The sequence below is a fragment of the Oncorhynchus gorbuscha genome, linkage group LG26, assembly GCF_021184085.1.
Source record: "Oncorhynchus gorbuscha isolate QuinsamMale2020 ecotype Even-year linkage group LG26, OgorEven_v1.0, whole genome shotgun sequence".
In the NCBI taxonomy this organism is placed as follows: Eukaryota; Metazoa; Chordata; class Actinopteri; order Salmoniformes; family Salmonidae; genus Oncorhynchus; species Oncorhynchus gorbuscha.
This window is the reverse complement of record NC_060198.1, coordinates 28,245,054-28,264,696: the sequence shown is the minus strand read 5'-3', so window position 1 is coordinate 28,264,696 and position 19,643 is coordinate 28,245,054. Positions and strand designations below refer to the sequence as shown.

Genomic DNA, 19,643 nt, shown 5'->3' with positions numbered 1-19,643 from the left:
GTTTGGTTACTTACTACCTGCATTAGAGGTGTAGCTGTGTCCATTTATTTTAAAGACATCTACTGAGGCAGTAAGAGTAGGCAATCTGTTGAATGCCACCCCAAGTAGGCTAGTGCCTGTCTATCAGCCGTGTCGTAGTATGCGCACTGACTTTAACCCTCCCCTTAACAAAGCCAAATTACGATTGGCTTTCATGGCACAGCGTCACTGAGAAAGGCTGGCTCTGCGATAGAGCTAATTTTTGGGACTGTCTATCTACACGCAAACTAACATACAGCGCTTGGCTTGATTACAGCTGCGGTGTATTAGTAGCTCCTTCATACTTTAATGATTCATCTGTCTATTCCTGAGGGTCACAGAATTAACCCGGGGATTGTTTTGGTGCTGAGACGTTTGCTGTTCTGAAGTTTCATTACAACTTATTTTCCTGTTTATTTAGCTTTCTCTATATTTTTTTTGTTGTCATGAAATTAACTTGAACTTATTGAACAGCTAATATAACTTCTGTCAAGGAAATATATTTTATCTCTCTCCAATCGGACTGCAATAACTATGATGAACAAGAACGGGATGGTGACGAAGATTCACACGAGAATTAGGACCGATCCTTTCACGAGCAATTATGAGTTGCTTGGCAGAGAATTGGGCAGGTAAGTCGGGTGAAATGTTTAATAAATGACCCTGTCCAGATCATGAAATGATGAGATAGAATATATGTCAATGCGTGCTGCAGTGCGAAATAAACACAGGGGAGGCCGGGGTAAACGCACTGTTAATTATTTCAAGTGAGGAATTACACATTTGAAATGTTTGTCATTTTCTCTCTGCACGTGCAAACGGGAGTAAGTGAACATTTTACCTTGTCGGCCCAATCCGGATGAGTGGCGCTGGCACTGCCATGGAGAACTCTCGATCTGCGCCCATTGAATTGTTTTGTGTGGTTGGCATTTTTTGTTGTAAGGGAAATCTGTGGGATTTGTTCTTTGTGTGAGCCCTGATATTTCTTTAAGTATAACCAGCCTGGTCTCAAAGACTAGACGTAACATAGTACACGTAATTCTGAGACACTTAAATTAGTATGATATGTTACTTTTGGTATGGTTACTTATGGCAACAAAAAAAGGTTGGTTGGCCAGGCGTATAACGTGAACGTCTAGCATGCGTGTTGGATTGTCATCACAAACAACTTTAACCTTTTAGCTACTTTGCAACGACCTAGCATGTTAGCCAATCCTTCTGCTTAATAGGAGGAATTTGAAATGATTTATTTAAAAAAAATGTTACTTTAGTACATTTTAAAACGAAATACTTTTACTCAAGTAGTATTTTATTGGGTGACTATCACTTGAGTTTTCTATTAAGTAAGTTTTACTTTTACTCAGGTATGACAAGTGAGTACTTTTCCACCAATGACTCATAACCCTAACTCCTAGCCTAGTGAACATTAGCAGCTAGCTAACGTTAGCAACAACAAATTGGAATTCATAAAATATCAAACTTTTTGCAAATTTGTAACATACTGTATGAATTGCAGTTCGTAACATATCATACTAAATGGATGATGGACAGCCACAAATGAATACATACTATATGAATCCTATCATATGGAGTGGTAGGATTTACCTACATAATAATGCGAAATTGGTATAAAAAAAGTTGGTATTACGAGCTCTGTTGAATTATGATAAAACCTAATGCACAATTCCCTGGGTAGATCTTTCTGAAAGGTGTTCATGACAAAGATGGTGGATAAATTATGATAATTCACTCACACGTTTACCATTGACAAAAAAATGGTCAGTTCGGTCTACTTAACTGGGTATGTCTCCCATAGACACACACATGCACTAGCAGCTGGGTCTGGTCTACTTAGTTGTTCATTTACTTTCATTGAACCAGAAAAAAACAGCGAGTTGGGTGTCTCACTCCCTCTTCTGTCTCTGTTCATGATCTTGTAGGTGTTCTTGGGAGTCCACCTGACAACTGCGCAGTCACATATTTTCAATCACAATAAAGAGCATCATAATTATGCCCCTTGTGGTCTGAGAACTGGTTTTGGTTTGTAGGCTACTTTTTTTCATGGCTGAGTAAGGAGTTGATAAATGCGATGCTAATTTAACCTTGTTTTTCTGTGGTGATTTATTTTGGGGCAGATGATATGAATGTTACTTAATTCTAAAACGGGACCATCTTTCTGCCCATGATACACATACAGTATCAACACTAGCACAACAAAAATGTCCTTCATTTGGAATTCATCCCAGCCTCGAGCAATCGCATGTCAAATCAAATCCAATTTTATTTGTCACATACACATGGTTAGCAGATGTTAATGCGAGTGTAGCGAAATGCTTGATCCTCCTTCAATTGTGGCACTTTCTGTCCCCTATAAACTGAATTGAGATGTCAGAGGAGAACTTTACCCTAAATCCTCATATCTCCCCTCTTTAACTGCTACTGCTGTGGGGGCCGTCGGTAGACGGGTGAATATGCGATGCATTTTACCAGCCCCAGATTTATTAGCATGAAATATGGTCTGACCTACATGTGCCATCCCTGGACTCAGTAGCTCCCGATCTCTACCTCCACCAAGGAATCTCTGGCACACACAAGTTAACACAGGAAGAGATGTTTGCTATTATTCTTAGTATTTTTTCCAGGATCCAGACCATGCCTACAGCCTCGCCCATGGCTGTTTGTTTGGGTCTGTTACAGTGGACTATTTCCCTGCCAATCAGCCCTGTTTTGTCCTGGGGGTCAGGGTGCGGGATAACGTGTAATTACCATCACCGCCCTGCTCCGGCCCCCTGTTGTTCGCTACAGATCAGCGAGTGTGACGTACCATGCATTTGAACCCAGACACTAACATGTGTGCATTCCAAGGGAGTTGAATGGGGAGGTCTCAGATTTTTAAACTCCCCAGGTCCAATACACATGGAGAATGTTTTATCTGGAACCTGTTGACTGGGGTTATTGTATCATCTGGACTTGGGTCATCACATTGCTTCTGTCTCGGGTGATATTGTACCAATACCCCATGCAACTGTCCTTTATAACTTCATAGGGAGATGGGGAGGTATTTAATTTCTCTCTTTTCTTGATAGTATGCAGTCGGGTGCTCAATAAAGACTCATTCACTTTGCCAGTTGGTAGCAGCCAGATTTCCCTGTCAGACACCATGGGACATCCTGGGCCAGCAGCCAGGACCTGGGGGGGCTGTTTGAGCTCTGAGAGCGCCCATCGTCCTCCTGGCACTCCTTCTACCCCCATCTCTCTCTCCTCCTCATCCTCCTCCCATTACTTCCTCGCCCCCACAACATCCTGATCTGGCCTCATAAATCCCATTAAGTGCAGGAATGTGAGCTGTGTTGGATGCCAGGAGAGCAACTTGTCAACATTAGATGGCCAGTAGAAGAGGAGGCATGGACCCCCCCCCCCCCCCCTCTCCACTATGTGTGAGACATTGTGGCCCCTGCTGGAGCGGTTTCCGCAATAACACCTTTGATGGCTTCTGATATCTGCCCCTGATTGCTTCCCTTCAATGACCCCCCCCCCTGTAAATATGTTCACACAAATCAGGCATCTTGATAAAGTAGAAGAGTTTTGACTTTGAGGGCAAGTTAACATGAAAGGTATTGACGTTGAGCTGGTTGGAACAGGTCCCTGTTTCTAGGTCAAATAGTTAGCCTAGATTTTCACTAAATATCAGAGGACATCTTCACTATGATTTTTGAAGGATGGCAAAGGGGTTGTCATTAACAACAATGTGTGGGGTTTTTGTGTTTTGAGGAGAGTTTGTGTGAGCGAGGCAGCTGAAGGCGATCAGCTGTCTGTGCTCTCCAGACATGAGTCACTCCCCTTTTGAGAGACAGACCCCCAGGGGGGGGAAACCAGTTTCTCAGTTAGATTAGTGCCATTAACCACCACAAGTCTCTGGGTTGGTGTCTATGCGTACTGAATGAACGTCCTTTTATGGTCCCCTGTTGATTTTGAAGATTGCCACACCACATACATGCAGACATGCTTGACGTGAGGCTGCATCATGATGGATCTGCAAATCAGGTGTTGGTGTGTTATGCATAATTGCCTTTTCTGTGGGATTTGGGATTTACACAGAATGTTAAAGACAACCTTCAAGCGGCAGACGTGGTTTCTGTCCGAGTGTCTTTTGGAAGCAGCTTCCTGCTCGAGGAGAAGGCTGGCAGTAATGTCCTCTGGTGGGTCAGACATTGAAGCATGTTGAATTGTATGTCTGTATCCACCTATAACCCCTGTGCTCTTGTCTCTGGTGTGTTACTACAGACAGTGTGAAAACAGCAGGGTAATGATGGCCTAGTTTAGCAACCTTTGACCTGTTGTCACCATCTTAAAAGGCCTCCTGTTGCTCCTCCGCATCGCCTGGGGTTTCTTTTAATTTCATCGGCAGTTCCCAGCACAGAGGTAGCTGCTCTGAACTTGGGGAATTGGCTAATTAAAGGACAAAGGCTTTGACTTTGAATGGTTTGGTTCTTTTGATTTGGAACAATGTGCCCTAGCAATCCTCACTAGGGCTGGGAAACCAGTGAGAGTGATGAAAGGGGAAGGAGGAACAGCCCACAGGGAATGGCCTTGTGCCAGCTAACATATCCAGGAGGAGTGGCAGGCGTTGGTTTACAGCACCGCCAGCCTGGAGGAAAGATGTTAGAAAACGACCGGCACCAAGCTGACATTCCCTCTCCATACAGGCACGGCTTTTAATAGCAGAACCGTATGTCTACCTGTGCAGTTTCTATGAATGGTTACCTTTCACTGCCAGGCTCAGTCTGGCTGAGACATCTGACTCCAAAGCAGTGTTTGTCAAGTAACATGGCAGAAATAGTTGTCAGTTGAATCAGGAAAGTGAGGGAAGGCCGAAATTCACTAACAGGGTTGCCAAATGATTTGCTAAGTGACGTTGTGGCGGCCTTTAAATGTAAAATCTTTTAAAATCGAGGGGTTGGGTGGACTCCGCTGTGGCCTCCTGGAGACCCCATCTCCCATAGTCCAGCCCCAGGGAAGTGGGTGGTCCTAGTGCAGGAGCTGCCATGTTTGCTGGTCATCCTGCACAGGCCTTTGTGTTTGCTGGTCATCCTGCACAGGCCTTTGTGTGGCTGTCCGAGGAGATGCAAGGTCTGGGTGGAGGCGTTTGGGAATTGCGTTTGTCCCCTGCCGCTGTAAGAATGGGAAGTGTACAAGGCTCCTTTATCGTCCTTGGATGGTGTTTTGTAGAAGGCTGGACACAGTGGGGTGATTCTACACATCGGATTTCCTGCCCACACCCGCAGCCTGGCCCAAAACGCCTCTGTTGAATCCATCAATGTAATGCAGCAGCAAATGGAATGCTCAGATGGTATTCTAGAATTGTGATTGTACATTCCTCTTTTTTCTTTTCTCTGGGCGTGGGGCTTGCGGACAGACAACAAGCCCAGCTGCTGCGCTCCTTTCTTTATGTTGACCTTTAAAGAGTGCTATTAATCTTATCACCCCGCCCCCCCGCCGCCTGTCCATACAGCCACTCAGGCCCACCGTCGCCCCTATCTCCTGCCTGTCAAGCCCTCCGCTGTGGAAGAGGAGAGAGGGATATCTTACTACACTGATGAGGGAGCCTATCACTTGGTGCTCCTCATCAGTCCTATATTGCATAACAATGGTAGATGACTCCATGTGTATCCCTCTGTTTTGTAATACCACTCAGTCCACCTCTTCATTTTCCTTGGTGGTCTTTCAGTGACCTGTGCAGCCTACCTATTGTAATCTGTTTCGCTGCACTGCAAAAAAAATAAAAAATGTTTTGCTTTATTGGTGTCAATTGTTTGGAACGCTCAGTGCTGCAATTGCTGTTTCTCACCCATGATTACTCCCTGCAGGTTCATGGCCAGAGTCAATCAGATTTACCGATAAGACATTGAAGACAACTAAATCAAACGTGTAAGCCTCCTGTAAATGAAACTGTTAATTGTGTTTCTGATTATTCAACATATCCCTTTCCCCCACTATTTTTCTCTTCCCAGGGGAAAGTTTGCTGTGGTGAAGAAGTGCATTGAAAAGGCGACAGGGAAGGAGCACGCTGCCAAGTTCTTGAGGAAGCGTCGGAAGGGCGAGGACTGCCGCATGGACATCCTCAACGAGATCGCTGTTCTGGAGTCCGCCAAGGCTAACCCTTATGTGGTGGCGCTGCATGAGGTCTACGAGACCAACTCTGAGATCATCCTCATCCTCGAGTGGTGAGTGAGCTCGTAATGCATCAAAACGCAAAGACCATGGAAAAAGGTGGTGTGTACAGTATGTGAGTGTGTGTTTGGAACTCTGCACCGCCCTTAGTTCATGTTGCCAGTGATGGGAGAAAATGCTGGTGATGGTAATCTAGAAGACCTTTTAAACTCCGTATATGTTGATGCTCCACCACAATGCAGCACTGCCAGGAAAAAATGGGATGAAATGATAAGGTTTCTAATGAGGGGGGGAAATGAGAAACCATTATGCGCCATTTGCTGAAAGAACTTTCCGTCTCTGCAGGTTTTTCTATTTCTGCGTAGTTTCGAGGGGTTTTGATTTGATGTGGTCGCCTGAGTCAAAATGTATTCTGCTTATATAAAACATGGGATTTTTTTAAACGTGATTTTTAAAAAAAATTACAAGAAAAAATCAAAACCGCATGAGATCTTGCGTAGACAGGATGTTGAGTGACGTGAATGTCAGAGCGTTGGGTTTCTTGAGAAATGGTAGATTACATCTCTCCAGTCTAACCCTCACACGCCGACTTCCTGTGTTTTTGCTGTCTTCTGAGGATGCAGCTGCGTGTCACTCAAGAGTTTGTCACCTTTAAAAACAGCTGCGTGTGCACGCACACCAAACACGCGCAGGCCTGCTTGAACCTTGTAACCTTATAAGGAAATGATTAATCCCCTGTGGTTGGTCGCTGCGCTCATAGCCACATTCCCGATTCTCGTTACCCTTGTCTGACTGATTGTGTCAGTGTTCCTGTAAACAGATGGACGAAGATGGGCCAAAGGACTCAATCTAGAAGGTTCTTGAGAATAAGTATTTGTCACGTGATACATTTTTAAGGAAAGCTAGCGTCAGTCAAATTATTTCGTCATGCTTTTTACCAGCTGAAAATAGTGGCTCTGCTTCTTCTTTTCACACTGGGGTGGGTGTGTATGTGCTTTATCTTGGACCCCAGTGTGAAAAGTGGAAGCAGAGCCACTAATTCATGCCTTCAGTGGGTCAGCTCTGCAGGGGCAGGCACTGGTCCATAGCCCTGCACTAGCTGCCAGATAACTTTGCGCTTCCTTGTGCTGTCGTCCTTTGTCTATCTGAAAGTTTGAGAGATTCTTCTAGGCCTATGTTCATCCAGATCCCAATGTAGGTTATGGTTCCTGGTGAAATCCCCTACTAACTTGGCAATCTGCAGCCATTGAGATGCTGTTGCAGCCTGTATGACTGTGAACTTTTTAACCCTGTTAAAGGGCTCTCTGACCTCAGCGTGGGCTAGCTTTGCTGCAAACCAGAGAATAATGTTCCATTTCCTGTGGGTTTACATAGAAGCCGTTAGTGACGCTCCCAAAAGTAGCACACACACAAAGTAGCATACTCATACTCACACATTGGCACACATTGGTCTGCACATAGCCACAACCACATCCGCACGCAACTTATGAGCAATGGAAACGACAAACTACATTTTTCTCATCGGTAAGTTTTTAAAACCAGTCTGCGCGAGCACCACAAACGCCACACATAACGACTAGTCTAAACGAAAATGCCACTTTTTAATGAGAAATGAACCTGTGTCATCTCTGCTTAGAACGCATTCTGACGGTTTAAACATAATGGTTCTCCGTACTCGAGGCATAGTCCAAGGCCTGCTTCTGATGGTGGTGAATAGTTGCACGAAATACATTTCTTCAACGGTTCTCCAACAAACCTTCGCTTGTCATCTGTGTGTTCCCAACTCTCTACATGTCTTGTCAAGGAAAACCCATGGTGTTACCAGAGATCAAACAACCCTCTAGGATGAGACCAAACCTCTTATATTTTGGTCATATTGACAAATACAGTATGGTGCGGGCCTCCCGGGTGGCGCAGTGGTCTAGGGCACTGCAAATCCTTGTCTCATCACGCACTAGCGACTCCTGTGGCGGGCCGCACGCTAACCAGGTCGCCAGGTGCACGGTGTTTCCTCCGACACATTGGTGTGGCTGGCTTCCGGGTTGGATGGGCGCTGTGTTCAGAAGCAGTGCGGCTTGGTTGTGTTTCGGAGGACGCATGGCTTTTCGACCTTCGTCTCTTCCGAGCCCGTACGGGAGTTGTGACGATGAGACAAGATGGTAACTATTGGATACCACGAAAAGGGGGGTAAACATTTCTATTTATTTTAAATACAGTATTGTGCAGGTGCATTTCTAGAGGTCTACATTATATGTGGGAAAATTAGCTGTGCGTACACTGTGACCTTGGAAAAACTAAGGTTTGGTCCAACCCTCAGTCACTACATATTTGCTTATCATCTGGCAAACAATACAAGATACAAGTGTTGTGAATACTGTACTCAGCTGTTTCACCTCAGAGGCCTTGAACTCATGACACTGTTGTAAACTGAGGTAACTTCAGATAAGAGGAACTCAAAATCCTAACCAATTACAGGCAATCGGATAGTCTTGGGAATGGCAGTCCGGTCCACAGATTGCCCGGCCAATCATAACCCTAGAGCAGCTTTAAAGCTTTACACGGGTATGTTTATGAAAATGTATCACTTTGATTCACTCGAGCTTGATCTTTCAGCGCTGATGGAATCATTCCTGAGGTAATTCTTTTCTACAACAGTTTTTCAGCCCCTCTAATTGGGAAAGAGGGTGGTGTTTTCTTCTCCCCCCCCCCTGTCCTCTTAATGCTGCTTTCATCCTGAAGTGTAATGGTATCCAATGTTTTTACGTGGGTATTGAAACCCTCCCCTCCAGTCCATGTCAGACATTTTATCTTTGTCACTTCAAATGTATGCAGTCAATGGATTATGTAAGAGTCTTTGTTACACATCTCCACTGTCTGGCATGGGATGGCTTTAATCTAAAACTGCAATAACGTCTTCAGAAGATCTTTTGTGGAACTAGTAAAAGTGTTTTTGAGGATGAGGGCGGTCTAATGAATTGTATTCCAATTTTCGAAATTCTCTTCATTCTAATAAGGTTTGACACATCAAGTCTCCTGTAACGGAGGATGAGTTGTCACAGCATAATCCCATCTAAATGATGACAACTCTGAAACCAGAGTCTATGTACTGTACCGAGAACACAATGCAGTCAACACACAGGCCTTGTGAGAAGTGATCAGTAGTAGGCTTTGAGCTTCTCTCTGTTTGGTAGCTGGCCAGCAAGAGCATAATGCCTATTCCTGGAGATCTTAAGTGCAGACTTAACCAATATCGTTCTCCTCTCATTGAGAACTCATGGCTCATCTGTCTTCAGCTCGTTCTCAAGTAGCTCTTTGCCTGCCCTCTGCCCAATCCTGAGGTTCTCCGGGTGACTGCTACTGTGAGCCTCTTTGATGGGACTCTGCGCTGTTCTTCTGTCTTAAGTGGATGGGAAACCATTCCATGTCGCCTGTCTGCTGACTGACAGTGGGGAGACTGGTCCACTGAGGCATAGAGGGAGAAATGAGACCATGCATCTCCCGCCATCATGTTTGTATGTCCTCAGTCCATGTCATTTCTACAGGATGGCTCTTGTTCGTACTAAAAGCCTTGTCTCCTCCTAGATGAGTTTATTATTGAAGTATTTTGGAGGGTACCTTTGTTTCCGCCTATTGGTAATTAGTTCAAACGGGGGGAAAAGAAGGGGTGGGATAATTAGACCTATTTGAGTCAATTGTATTAAATTGAGACTCAGCACATGGAACAGATGAACAATGAGTGACATGATCAGTTAGCTTAAAAAAAATGTAAAAAATAATCATGCAGTTGTCAGCAAGCATAAATCAAAGCCATGCTTCCAACGACAGACTGATGTCTCTCATTTCCTCTCTACCCCCCCAAAACTGGTAAACTAGGCCTGCTATGCACATTTGGTATACATGGGTACTGTAGGGGGGGTCAGAAGAGACTGCCAGCAATAAATGTGTGGAGCCCCAAACGAAAGGGGATTTATATGGCCCAATGATTGATATCCAGACAAACAGAACCTGATATTTTCGCAGCTGAGGATGGTAAAGGTGAATGTGCGAGGCTACCCAGGGATTGGATGGTATGGTTATGTAACAGTTATGCCCGGGCTATGGTCGCAGATTTCCTCTCCAGATAAAAACCATGTGTGCTGACTAAATCCCCCACACGCGGCTGTGCTATTTGGCAAGCGTCCCCCCTCTAGGCTTTTCATCTGCTTTGGAGAAACATCCAACACAAACGTGCCGTGTCCCAGACGACACTGCTTACCATTTTTACACAAGGATTGACAAACCAGGATTTTGCCTTAACAAAACTGAGAAGTCGCCATTTTAGTTTGGTAATTAGCCTTTCTATTTTCTAAGTGGATCCAAAAAAAAATAGGACAACCCCCCCCCAATTTTGGGGAGTGTGGTGGTAATCCCTGCAATTTAGTGTCCTATCCACCACTCTAAAACTATGGGTTCGTTTCAGTGTGCTGTCACGGTCTTAAGTCTTAGGTAACTCTTTCTTATACGACAGGAATCTAGAGTTTGATAGTTGAAATTCTTTCCCCTTCGTTTTTTGTTTGTGATTTAACTGATCTGGAATTTGTGTAACTCTGGAAAGCCTTATCCGGGACTGGCACTGACTGATATGGTCCTCGTATCTCGAGTCAGCTGAGGTCAGGGAGGCAGGCACCATTTTTCTTCTGATTTCCGTGCGGGAACGTCAGAGTGCCACAGACAGGGGTCACATGCTTTGTGTGTGGATGTGGAGCACTGACCCTGTTCCCAAGCCCAAAGTACAAGAACCACCGGGCCAGTGGCGTAACTTTAAAAATAAAAAATCACAGGCTAGGGCTCGCCACACTTCACTGTGTGATATAACGGGACAGGGGTGTGGCTGGCATTGTCGTCATGTTTTGATTTGATAGTGGTACAAATACAGTGATTTACAATGTATACAGTTCATACTACACATGAGTGTAAATGCTTTACAATGCATCATCAGCAATCAATTACGGCAGCCCATGTAACAAAGTACAGATCTAATTAGCATGTACTGTTTGTTCGTCTCATCACAATGGGTCTATTTTGAACCTCCATTTGCCTCTGTTTTCCAGTGCTGCCGGTGGAGAGATCTTCAACCAGTGTGTGGCGGAGAACGACGAGGCCTTCACAGAGAAGGATGTGATCCGGTTGGCCAGACAGATCCTCACCGGCGTGGCCTGTCTGCACCGCAACAACGTGGTCCACTTGGACCTGAAGGTCAGTAGAAAGCTCATCTCGTCACCCAGAACCAAATCGGCTACTAGTAACGGCTGTCAATGCGAGAGACTTTTTTATTTTTAAACACACAAAAAAAAAAACAGGGCACCCCTGGAATGGTCGACTGTTTCTCAACTGCCATATTGCTCCCGTTAAGCAATGAGAACCCCTTAATGTGGCAGAGCAATAACTCTCCCTGTACACGGGACTTGTCTAGCAAATCAAGACGCCCATCTGAGTTACTCTGTTAGCTTTTAACGAGTGACAACTGTTTTTATGTGAATGCTGCATAGTTTTCGTCCCCGGAGTTCCCGCTCTTACAAATGAACCCTGTCAGGGTCTGGTTTCTCTCTCTCTCTCTCTCTCTCTCTCTCTCTCTCTCTCTCTCTCTCTTCTCTCCCCATCTCTCTCTCTCTCTCTCTCTCTCTCTCTGTAGAACTTATTTTGTAAAATACTGCGGGGTTGTGACACAGAACAAAAGCTGTACGTCTTTATAGGTTTGTTTTGTCTTCCCAGTGATGTCAAAAACATTTGTTGTTGATAATGACTAAAAAAAACACTGTTTTGGAGCGTGTTAGAACTTGGCAGGCAGGTTTTATATATATATATATATATATATGAAGAAACCCTCCTCTGTTCCAGAGGGGTTTATGAGCAGGATTTTTGAGTGAGGGGGACTGAACCGAATCTGTCCCCAGACTATATTTTATTGGCTCCCCATTTTCTTTTTCTCCTCCCCCAGTGATAGACAGTATTAAATCTATTCCTGGTGAAATGTCACTGGCTGTCTCAGGCTCTGGTCTGTGTCTCTTGCTCCTTCATTTATCCTAGCTTTTTAAAATGTATTTGACCTTTTATTTAACTATGCAAGTCGGTTAAGAACAAGTTATTTACAATGACGGCTACCCCACCAAATCCTCCCCTTACCCGGACAACGCTGGGCCAATTGTGCGCCACCCTATGGGACTCCCGATCATAGCTGGTTGTGATACAGCCCAGGATCGAACCTGGGTCTGTAGTGGTGGCCTTAGACCACTGCGCCACTTGGTCCTCCAAGATGTCCTGGCCAGAGGCCCCAGGCCAGGAATCTAGCCAGTATGATCCAGAGGTTAAGCATCATACATGATATAGGAGCCATCTAATCTGATAGGCCCTCCAAGACATCCCACCTTTCCTTGGAATCATCTAATAGGCTAAGAGGGTGAACCTGGTTTAGTGATATTGTTGTCGCCAAATTGAATCCCTCTGGGGCTGTACACTCTGTGGGTTTGGCTTATTCGTGTAGAGGTAGATTAGACTCTTTATAGTGGGAGGCCTTGAGTCTCGACGACTACTCTACTGATTCCCAATCTTTCAAGCATGGTATGTGACCTCTTCACTTTACCACGCCCTCTTTGGATTTGGTCTCATCTGTCTCATCTCGGTCTCGCCCCTCAGCCCCAGAACATCCTGCTGACCAGTGCCATCCCACTGGGTGATATCCGCATCGTGGACTTTGGCCTGTCCAGACGCATGGACAGTGTGACAGAAGTCCGAGAGATCCTGGGCACCCCGGAGTATGTGGGTGAGTGAGTCCTGCCTCCTGGCTTCTGCAGTCGGTCTATATCAATAAGGAAGATGGATAAGCAATTCTTAACTTCAGTACTGTACAAATGTTTATCAGGACTAATTGGCGTTGTCTATGCTATTCCAGCTCCAGAGATCCTGAACTATGAACCCATCAGCATAGCGACAGACATGTGGTGAGTATGAGCCAAATGGACTGCGTCAAGCAGATATCAGCTAGTGTCCATAAAATATTGTTATCGCCAGCCATCTCCACAGTGGAAATCTGAGAAACAATACTCATGTCTTGTGGTCTGACACCTTTCCCTCCTCCTCCTCCTCCTCTCAGGTCCATAGGGGTCCTGACCTACGTCATGCTGACGGGCGAGTCTCCGTTCCTGGGGGACAACAAGCAGGAGACCTTCCTGAACATCTCCCAGATCAACGTGGACTACACCCAGGATGCCTTCGAGGGCGTCTCCTCCCTCGCCATTGACTTCATCAAGACCCTGCTGCTCAAAAACCCCAGGTGAGGAACAGGATAGGTTCAAGAATCAACACTCTATTAGTTCAGTGCCACAGCCCGACAGATGGATGTTCTCCCACATGTCCCGTATTGAGTTCAACGCTAATTAACACGTGAGCGACGTCATTCATACTGCTGCTTGCAGCACAGCCTCGTATATGAACCATTTTAATATAAGGGTACTGGTCCTTGTTACGTTTCGTCTATTAACACATTCTGTGTCGCCACTGTCACTATTTGGCCAAGTGGTCCAGCACAGATGGGCTACATACTGTATGTCACCATCATGTCTCAATGACAAACAGCAGTAGTCTATCGCTGTGATCCAGGGCCGTAATCTTCACTCAATATAATTTAATTGCTGTAGATTATCGGCGGTATTTTTAAAAAAAACGTGGAAAAGATTCCTGTGTGTCTGAGTAATCCCAAAGAGGGGAAAAGGCTGGGATGAAAAAGTGGGCTTTGGTGGTTTTTCAAACAGACTGTCAGGGAAAGAAGAGTGTCTGGGGGAGGGACAGGAAGTTGTATAACTGCATATTTGTCACCTTTTTACCATTGGCTTTCCTTTACATATATTCACCTTAGCTATTTCAGTTTTACTTTCAAAACGGATGAACAGAAGCTTTAATTAAAGTCCTTGCTGCCTAGACATTGATTGATTTGAGTTCTGACACGCATCCTCTCTCTGTGTCCACAGGAAGAGAGCCACTGCAGCAGAGTGCCTTAACCACCCCTGGCTGAATGGACCAGCTGACCTTTACACCCAGCTCCATGCCAGCTCTCTACCCTCATTGGACGAGCCTGAGACCAGCCAGTCAGAGTCTGAGCCTGAGAGCCCGGCACCCTCCCCAGAGCTGGAGAGCATGGGTTCGTATCTGATGTGCCCCGGTCAGGTAGACCTGAAGACGGGCCGCAATGCCTTTTCCTTCACTTCTGAGCCCTTCCCCGCACTGCCAGAGATCCAACAGGAGCTCATCTGCTGAGGAAGGGCTCCACTAGACACTGTGTGTAGTGACTGACTGGACTGCTGTCACAGAATGGACACTGTCTGGAAGCCAGTGAGACCTGGTCTGGTCCTACGCAGGGCCTCCAGCTCTGTTAGACTCTGTATGTGTGCTGCTGCTACTACTGCGATGGATGTGTGATATCTGTCTGAGCTCAGCTGACTGTGTGCAGTAAATCCATGCGTGTTTGATGCATGTTACCCTGTGCTGATTAGTGTGCTGATGCGTGGTGTCTGGTAATGGGCCACACTGACACACTTTAATGCATCTGCAGCGAGGGTACTGTAGCTGTATGAGTGCTGTGAATGGAAGGAGTGGGCCAGTTCTTTGTGCTCGGCTATGAAGACTAGAACAGTGGGACTGACTTCATCCATCACTTGGTCTGGTCTGCTCTCTGTGACTCCTACTTTGTCCCAGGCTTGGGTTGATCCCACGTTGGCCCTCAACCTGGCTCTCACCTTAGCTGCCCTTCACGTTCCACTCCCTAACTGACCTTTAAACCTGTACTTCTCCTCTCCTTTGTGAGGATGTAACTGCTCACCCTGAGAGGAAATGACGTTGGCCAACAGGAAGTTGGAACCACTTTGCTTTTGTTGAGGTCTGAGCCTTAAAATGCCTTTCATGATGATGTTGATTATGAAGGATGCCTATGTGGTTAGACTGATGTCCCTAGATGAGATGCTGCCTACGCAGCAAAGGAAGCCTAACTGAGGGACTGTGTTCGGGGAGTGTCCTCACAGAAACCAGTCAGAAGGGTTAAATAGTCCTCTGATTTTGTTTGTTCATATGACTACTTCAGGCCCCCAAAAACATGGAAAGCCATCTCAATCACCAATCTAATTAAATCACATCCTTTGTTTACATACATTTACATTTAAGTCATTTAGCAGACGCTCTTATCCAGAGCGACTTACAAATTGGGGTTAAGTGGTAAGGACAATCTTGATGTCAATTTAAAGCACTTTTTTTAATTGTAAGAATGAACTACACACATGGTCAGAAAGTAATAACCAAAGTCTTGATGAAATGGCTCAAAAAACACAGTTTAGTTGAATGATTAATTAAGACACAAATGTACATGGCCACTTCCCACCATCTGTTGTTTAATATATTTGCATCACTCGTTTCCACCAAGTGCCATATAGTTCACCTGTTGTGTTTCTGTTTATTCTTGTGAGATAAATTTTTTTTGCTATTGTTGCACAATTTCCATGTACTCATGTTTGAAATATCAGTTTGCCATGTTGGATATGTCACAATATATTTCCCTTTCTTCAGGCTTTGTGAACCCAATGTCTTTTTTTTGAAGAGGAAGTGACTAGGATTCAATGATTTGCAACCATTTGAAAGGCTTTGAAGAAAGCTCCTTTTGGATATGTGGTGTTTGAGTGAAGATCACTTTCTCTTGAGGGCTTCTCAAAAAGTACTGAAGTGTATATTGTTTGATAGTGTAAGAATAATCTGTAAAATATTTTAATATCCATAATGTGTGAACATTTTAATAATTATTGTATGCCTCCTTTTTTGTTTATTTTTTTATCTTGACTCTGTACTTATGACTTTCATTCCTGGTTACTGCTCATGGAATTTCAGGCAGGTTTGCACTTGTGTCCAGGTGGACGTTACATTGAAATGAATAAATGTTGATGGCATGCCTCGCAAAAATTTATCGAAGAACAATAAATGTACATTTTGTATTAAACTATTCATCTTGATGAATTTACTTCATTGTGTGGTCTGTTTTTAAGGCATGGAACAACCCCTGCCTTGTCTGGTTCCCTCAAACCACAAAGCTTTAGTCTGGGCAGAATGTAGTTCCTTGTACAAAGGACCCGGGGAACTATTGTGACCCAAATTAACATTTATTCTCCTCTTGTGTGCTGAAATATTATGGTCTCTTCACTTGGAAAGACATTCCTCCAAACTACAGTATCTTTAGTTTACACTTAAGACCATTTCCCAAGTGTCAGTCTTTCCTGTTTTTGGTACATTGGGGGAAACAAGTTAAATGTAGCAAGAAGAACTGATGGATTTCCAGAAATATCTTAGCCACACTTCACAGGAAATACCAGTCACTTGAAAAGGGACATGCTGTGATGCTTTCTAAACTGGTGTGTACACACACACTCGTTCTCCCTTGTTTACTTGCAGCAGGTTGAACAATGTCCCTGCGTGCCAATGTTCTGGATTCTTGCTTTAATGTGCTCTTCCGCTGCGGGTCGGCACTGGGCCCAGTCCAGCTAGCTCCACTCAGGCTATGTTGAGCTCTGGACAGACGGGCCCTGCCTGGAGTGACTGTTTCCCTTGAATATCCTGCTCCTTTGACCTTCGGAATGGAAGAAATGTTAGTAACTTTCCCTCTCCCTTTATTCACCCTTGTTAATATAGCCTTTTGCTTTCTCAGCAGGAGTGGCTCTGTTTTGCACCATGGCTATATTTTCACACCTACCAACCCCATACACATTCACACCCTTGGCACGCGCACATTATGCAAAACATGACAGAGATGATCGGCTATGACTATGTGGCTGCGTTTCTCACAGTTGCGGGAACATTTTGTCCCGATATCTGGAAGACAGCCATTGTGAGGAATTTTAAAAATGAATTCGGGTGTAGTTCTATCAAGACCAAAGCCTTCACGGAAGAACTCCAGCTCAAAACCACAGGACCAATCCAAATGGAAAGAACAAAGAGAAGCTTCCATAGACACCAAGATAACCTGCTCTCTGGAGGAGATGCAAAGGGTTTCCTCTGGTTTATCAGTCCTGGCCATATCAAATTGATTCAATGATCTGTTACAGCATCTAACTCTCCATTGACCTTCGCCCTCCCATCTCCAGCCATGATGTTAGCGGTACTCTGTGTGAACTGTGTTGCTGATGTACAAAACTAAATGTGGCCGTTCTGTTTGAAAATGTCAGACATCTGGATTCTAAATCCGTTCCTGCTTAAAGCAGCCGGCGAGCTTTCTGTTCCCTGGTAACCAAGCGTCCTAAATGAGCGGAAGTTGTTACAACCTTGATCCCCGTGTTGAAAATGTAACAGGGAATCAGAAAAACAGAACGTGGGGAAGAGGAGTCTTTTGTCCTCCCATATAGACTCCATTGATTGAACTCAACATCCCGTTACAAAACCAAGATTGACTATGTTTGAATATGGATCACTGCATCGGTGTTCATTTGAATTGTTTGAGCATAGGGCAAATACTATGCAAATAGAATGTTGGAGTTTGTTTCCATAAGATCATATTGATATGAAGTCATGAGAGATCTTATGAGATTACTGTGAAGGCTGTTTGTATGAAAGACCAAGCCAACACACGGCAGTTACCATGCTCTATTTCAATACTTACGGACATTTAGCAGCTGACACCAGGGACGTTTCTTTTATACCCCTGCCTGCTTATTTTGTTCTCTCACTTTTCTCTCTTTTTGTTTGTCTTTATCCGTCACGTTTCTCTGGTGCTCTTTCATTCGCCACGTTCTCTTCGACCTCTAGATCTGTCAGTCAGTCTTTCATCTCTCATTCGCCCCGTTCTCTTCAATCTCTAGATCTCTGTCAGTCTTTCATCTTTCATTCGCCCCATTCTCTTCAATCTCTAGATCTCTGTCAGTCTTTCATCTTTCATTCGCCCTGTTCTCTTCAATCCCTAGATCTCTGTCAGTCTCATCTTTCATTCGCCCCGTTCTCTTCAATCTCTAGATCTCTCAGTCAGTCTTTCATCTTTCATTCGCCCCGTTCTCTTCAATCTCTAGATCTCTGTCAGTCTTTCATCTTTCATTCACCCCGTTCTCTTCAATCTCTAGATCTCTGTCAGTCTTTCATCTTTCATTCGCCCCGTTCTCTTCAATCTCTAGATCTCTCAGTCAGTCTTTCATCTTTCATTCGCCCCGTTCTCTTCCATCTCTAGATCTCTGTCAGTCTTTCATCTTTCATTCACCCCGTTCTCTTCAATCTCTAGATCTCTGTCAGTCTTTCATCTTTCATTCGCCCCGTTCTCTTCAATCTCTAGATCTCTGTCAGTCTCATCTTTCATTCGCCCTGTTCTCTTCAATCTCTAGATCTCTCAGTCAGTCTTTCATCTTTCATTCGCCCCGTTCTCTTCCATCTCTAGATCTCTCAGTCAGTCTTTCATCTTTCATTTGCCCTGTTCTCTTCAATCTCTAGATCTCTCAGTCAGTCTTATCTTTCATTCGCCCCGTTCTCTTCAATCTCTAGATCTCTCAGTCAGTCTTTCATCTTTCATTCGCCCCGTTATCTTCGATCTCTAGATCTCTGTCAGTCTTTCATCTTCCATTCCCCCGTTCTCTTCCATCTCTAGATCTCTCAGTCAGTCTTTCATCTTTCATTCGCCCCGTTCTCTTCCATTTCTAGATCTCTCAGTCAGTCTCATCTTTCATTCGCCCCGTTCTCTTCCATCTCTAGATCTCTCAGTCAGTCTTTCATCTTTCTCTCATCAGTCTTTCATCTTTCATTCGCCTGTCACGCTAGATCTTGGTCATTATATTTTGTGTTTTTCATCTTTCATTCGGTATATTATTTTTGTGTTTTTGTAATGTTTGGGTGTGACATGGGTTTATATGTTGTGTTTCGTATTGGGGTTTGTAGTAATTGGGATTGTGTATGATTAGGGGTGTGTCTAGTTAGGCTTGGCTGACTGGGGCGATTCTCAATCAGAGTCAGGTGCTTGTCGTTGTCTCTGATTGAGAACCGTATTTAGACAGCCTGACTTTGGCGTTGTATTTTGTGGGTGTTTGTCCCTGTCTTTGTGTTGTAGTCACCAGATAGGCTGTAATAGGTTTCACGTTCCGTTTGTTGTTTTTGCATTTATTCAGTTATTTCATGTACCATGATTATTTTCATTAAAGTCATGAGTAACCTACACGCTGCATTTCGGTCTGACTCTCTTCATTCAACAGACGAACGACGTTACATCGCCCCGTTCTCTTCAATCTCTAGATCTCTGTCAGTCTTTCATCTCTCATTCACCCCGTTCTCTTCAATCTCTAGATCTCTGTCAGTCTTTCATCTCTCATTCACCCCGTTCTCTTCAATCTCTAGATCTCTGTCAGTCTTTCATCTCTCATTCGCCCCGTTCTCTTCAATCTCTAGATCTCTGTCAGTCTTTCATCTTTCATTCGCCC

The 19,643-nt window shown here is 44.6% G+C and overlaps 1 protein-coding gene across 1 annotated transcript; it reads left to right on the top strand.

Annotated features, from left to right (window-relative positions):
• Positions 1-251: 251 nt before the first annotated feature.
• Positions 252-16,222, top strand: LOC124015647 (serine/threonine-protein kinase 17A-like). The gene is made up of 7 exons (XM_046331021.1): positions 252-650; positions 6,030-6,242; positions 11,280-11,424; positions 12,862-12,988; positions 13,118-13,166; positions 13,319-13,498; positions 14,193-16,222. The coding sequence occupies exons 1-7, from the start codon at positions 553-555 to the stop codon at positions 14,476-14,478; spliced, it is 1,098 nt and encodes a 365-aa protein (XP_046186977.1). The 5' UTR covers positions 252-552; the 3' UTR covers positions 14,479-16,222.
• Positions 16,223-19,643: the final 3,421 nt, after the last annotated feature.

Excerpts from the sequence above, each read along its gene's own strand:
- LOC124015647 (XM_046331021.1), top strand. The coding sequence starts at position 553 with ATGATGAACAAGAACGGGATGGTGACGAAGATTCACACGAGAATTAGG. Across the intron at positions 12,989-13,117 it reads GGGCACCCCGGAGTATGTGG|CTCCAGAGATCCTGAACTAT; the intron begins GTGAGTGAGTCC and ends ATGCTATTCCAG. Across the intron at positions 13,167-13,318 it reads AGCATAGCGACAGACATGTG|GTCCATAGGGGTCCTGACCT; the intron begins GTGAGTATGAGC and ends TCCTCCTCTCAG.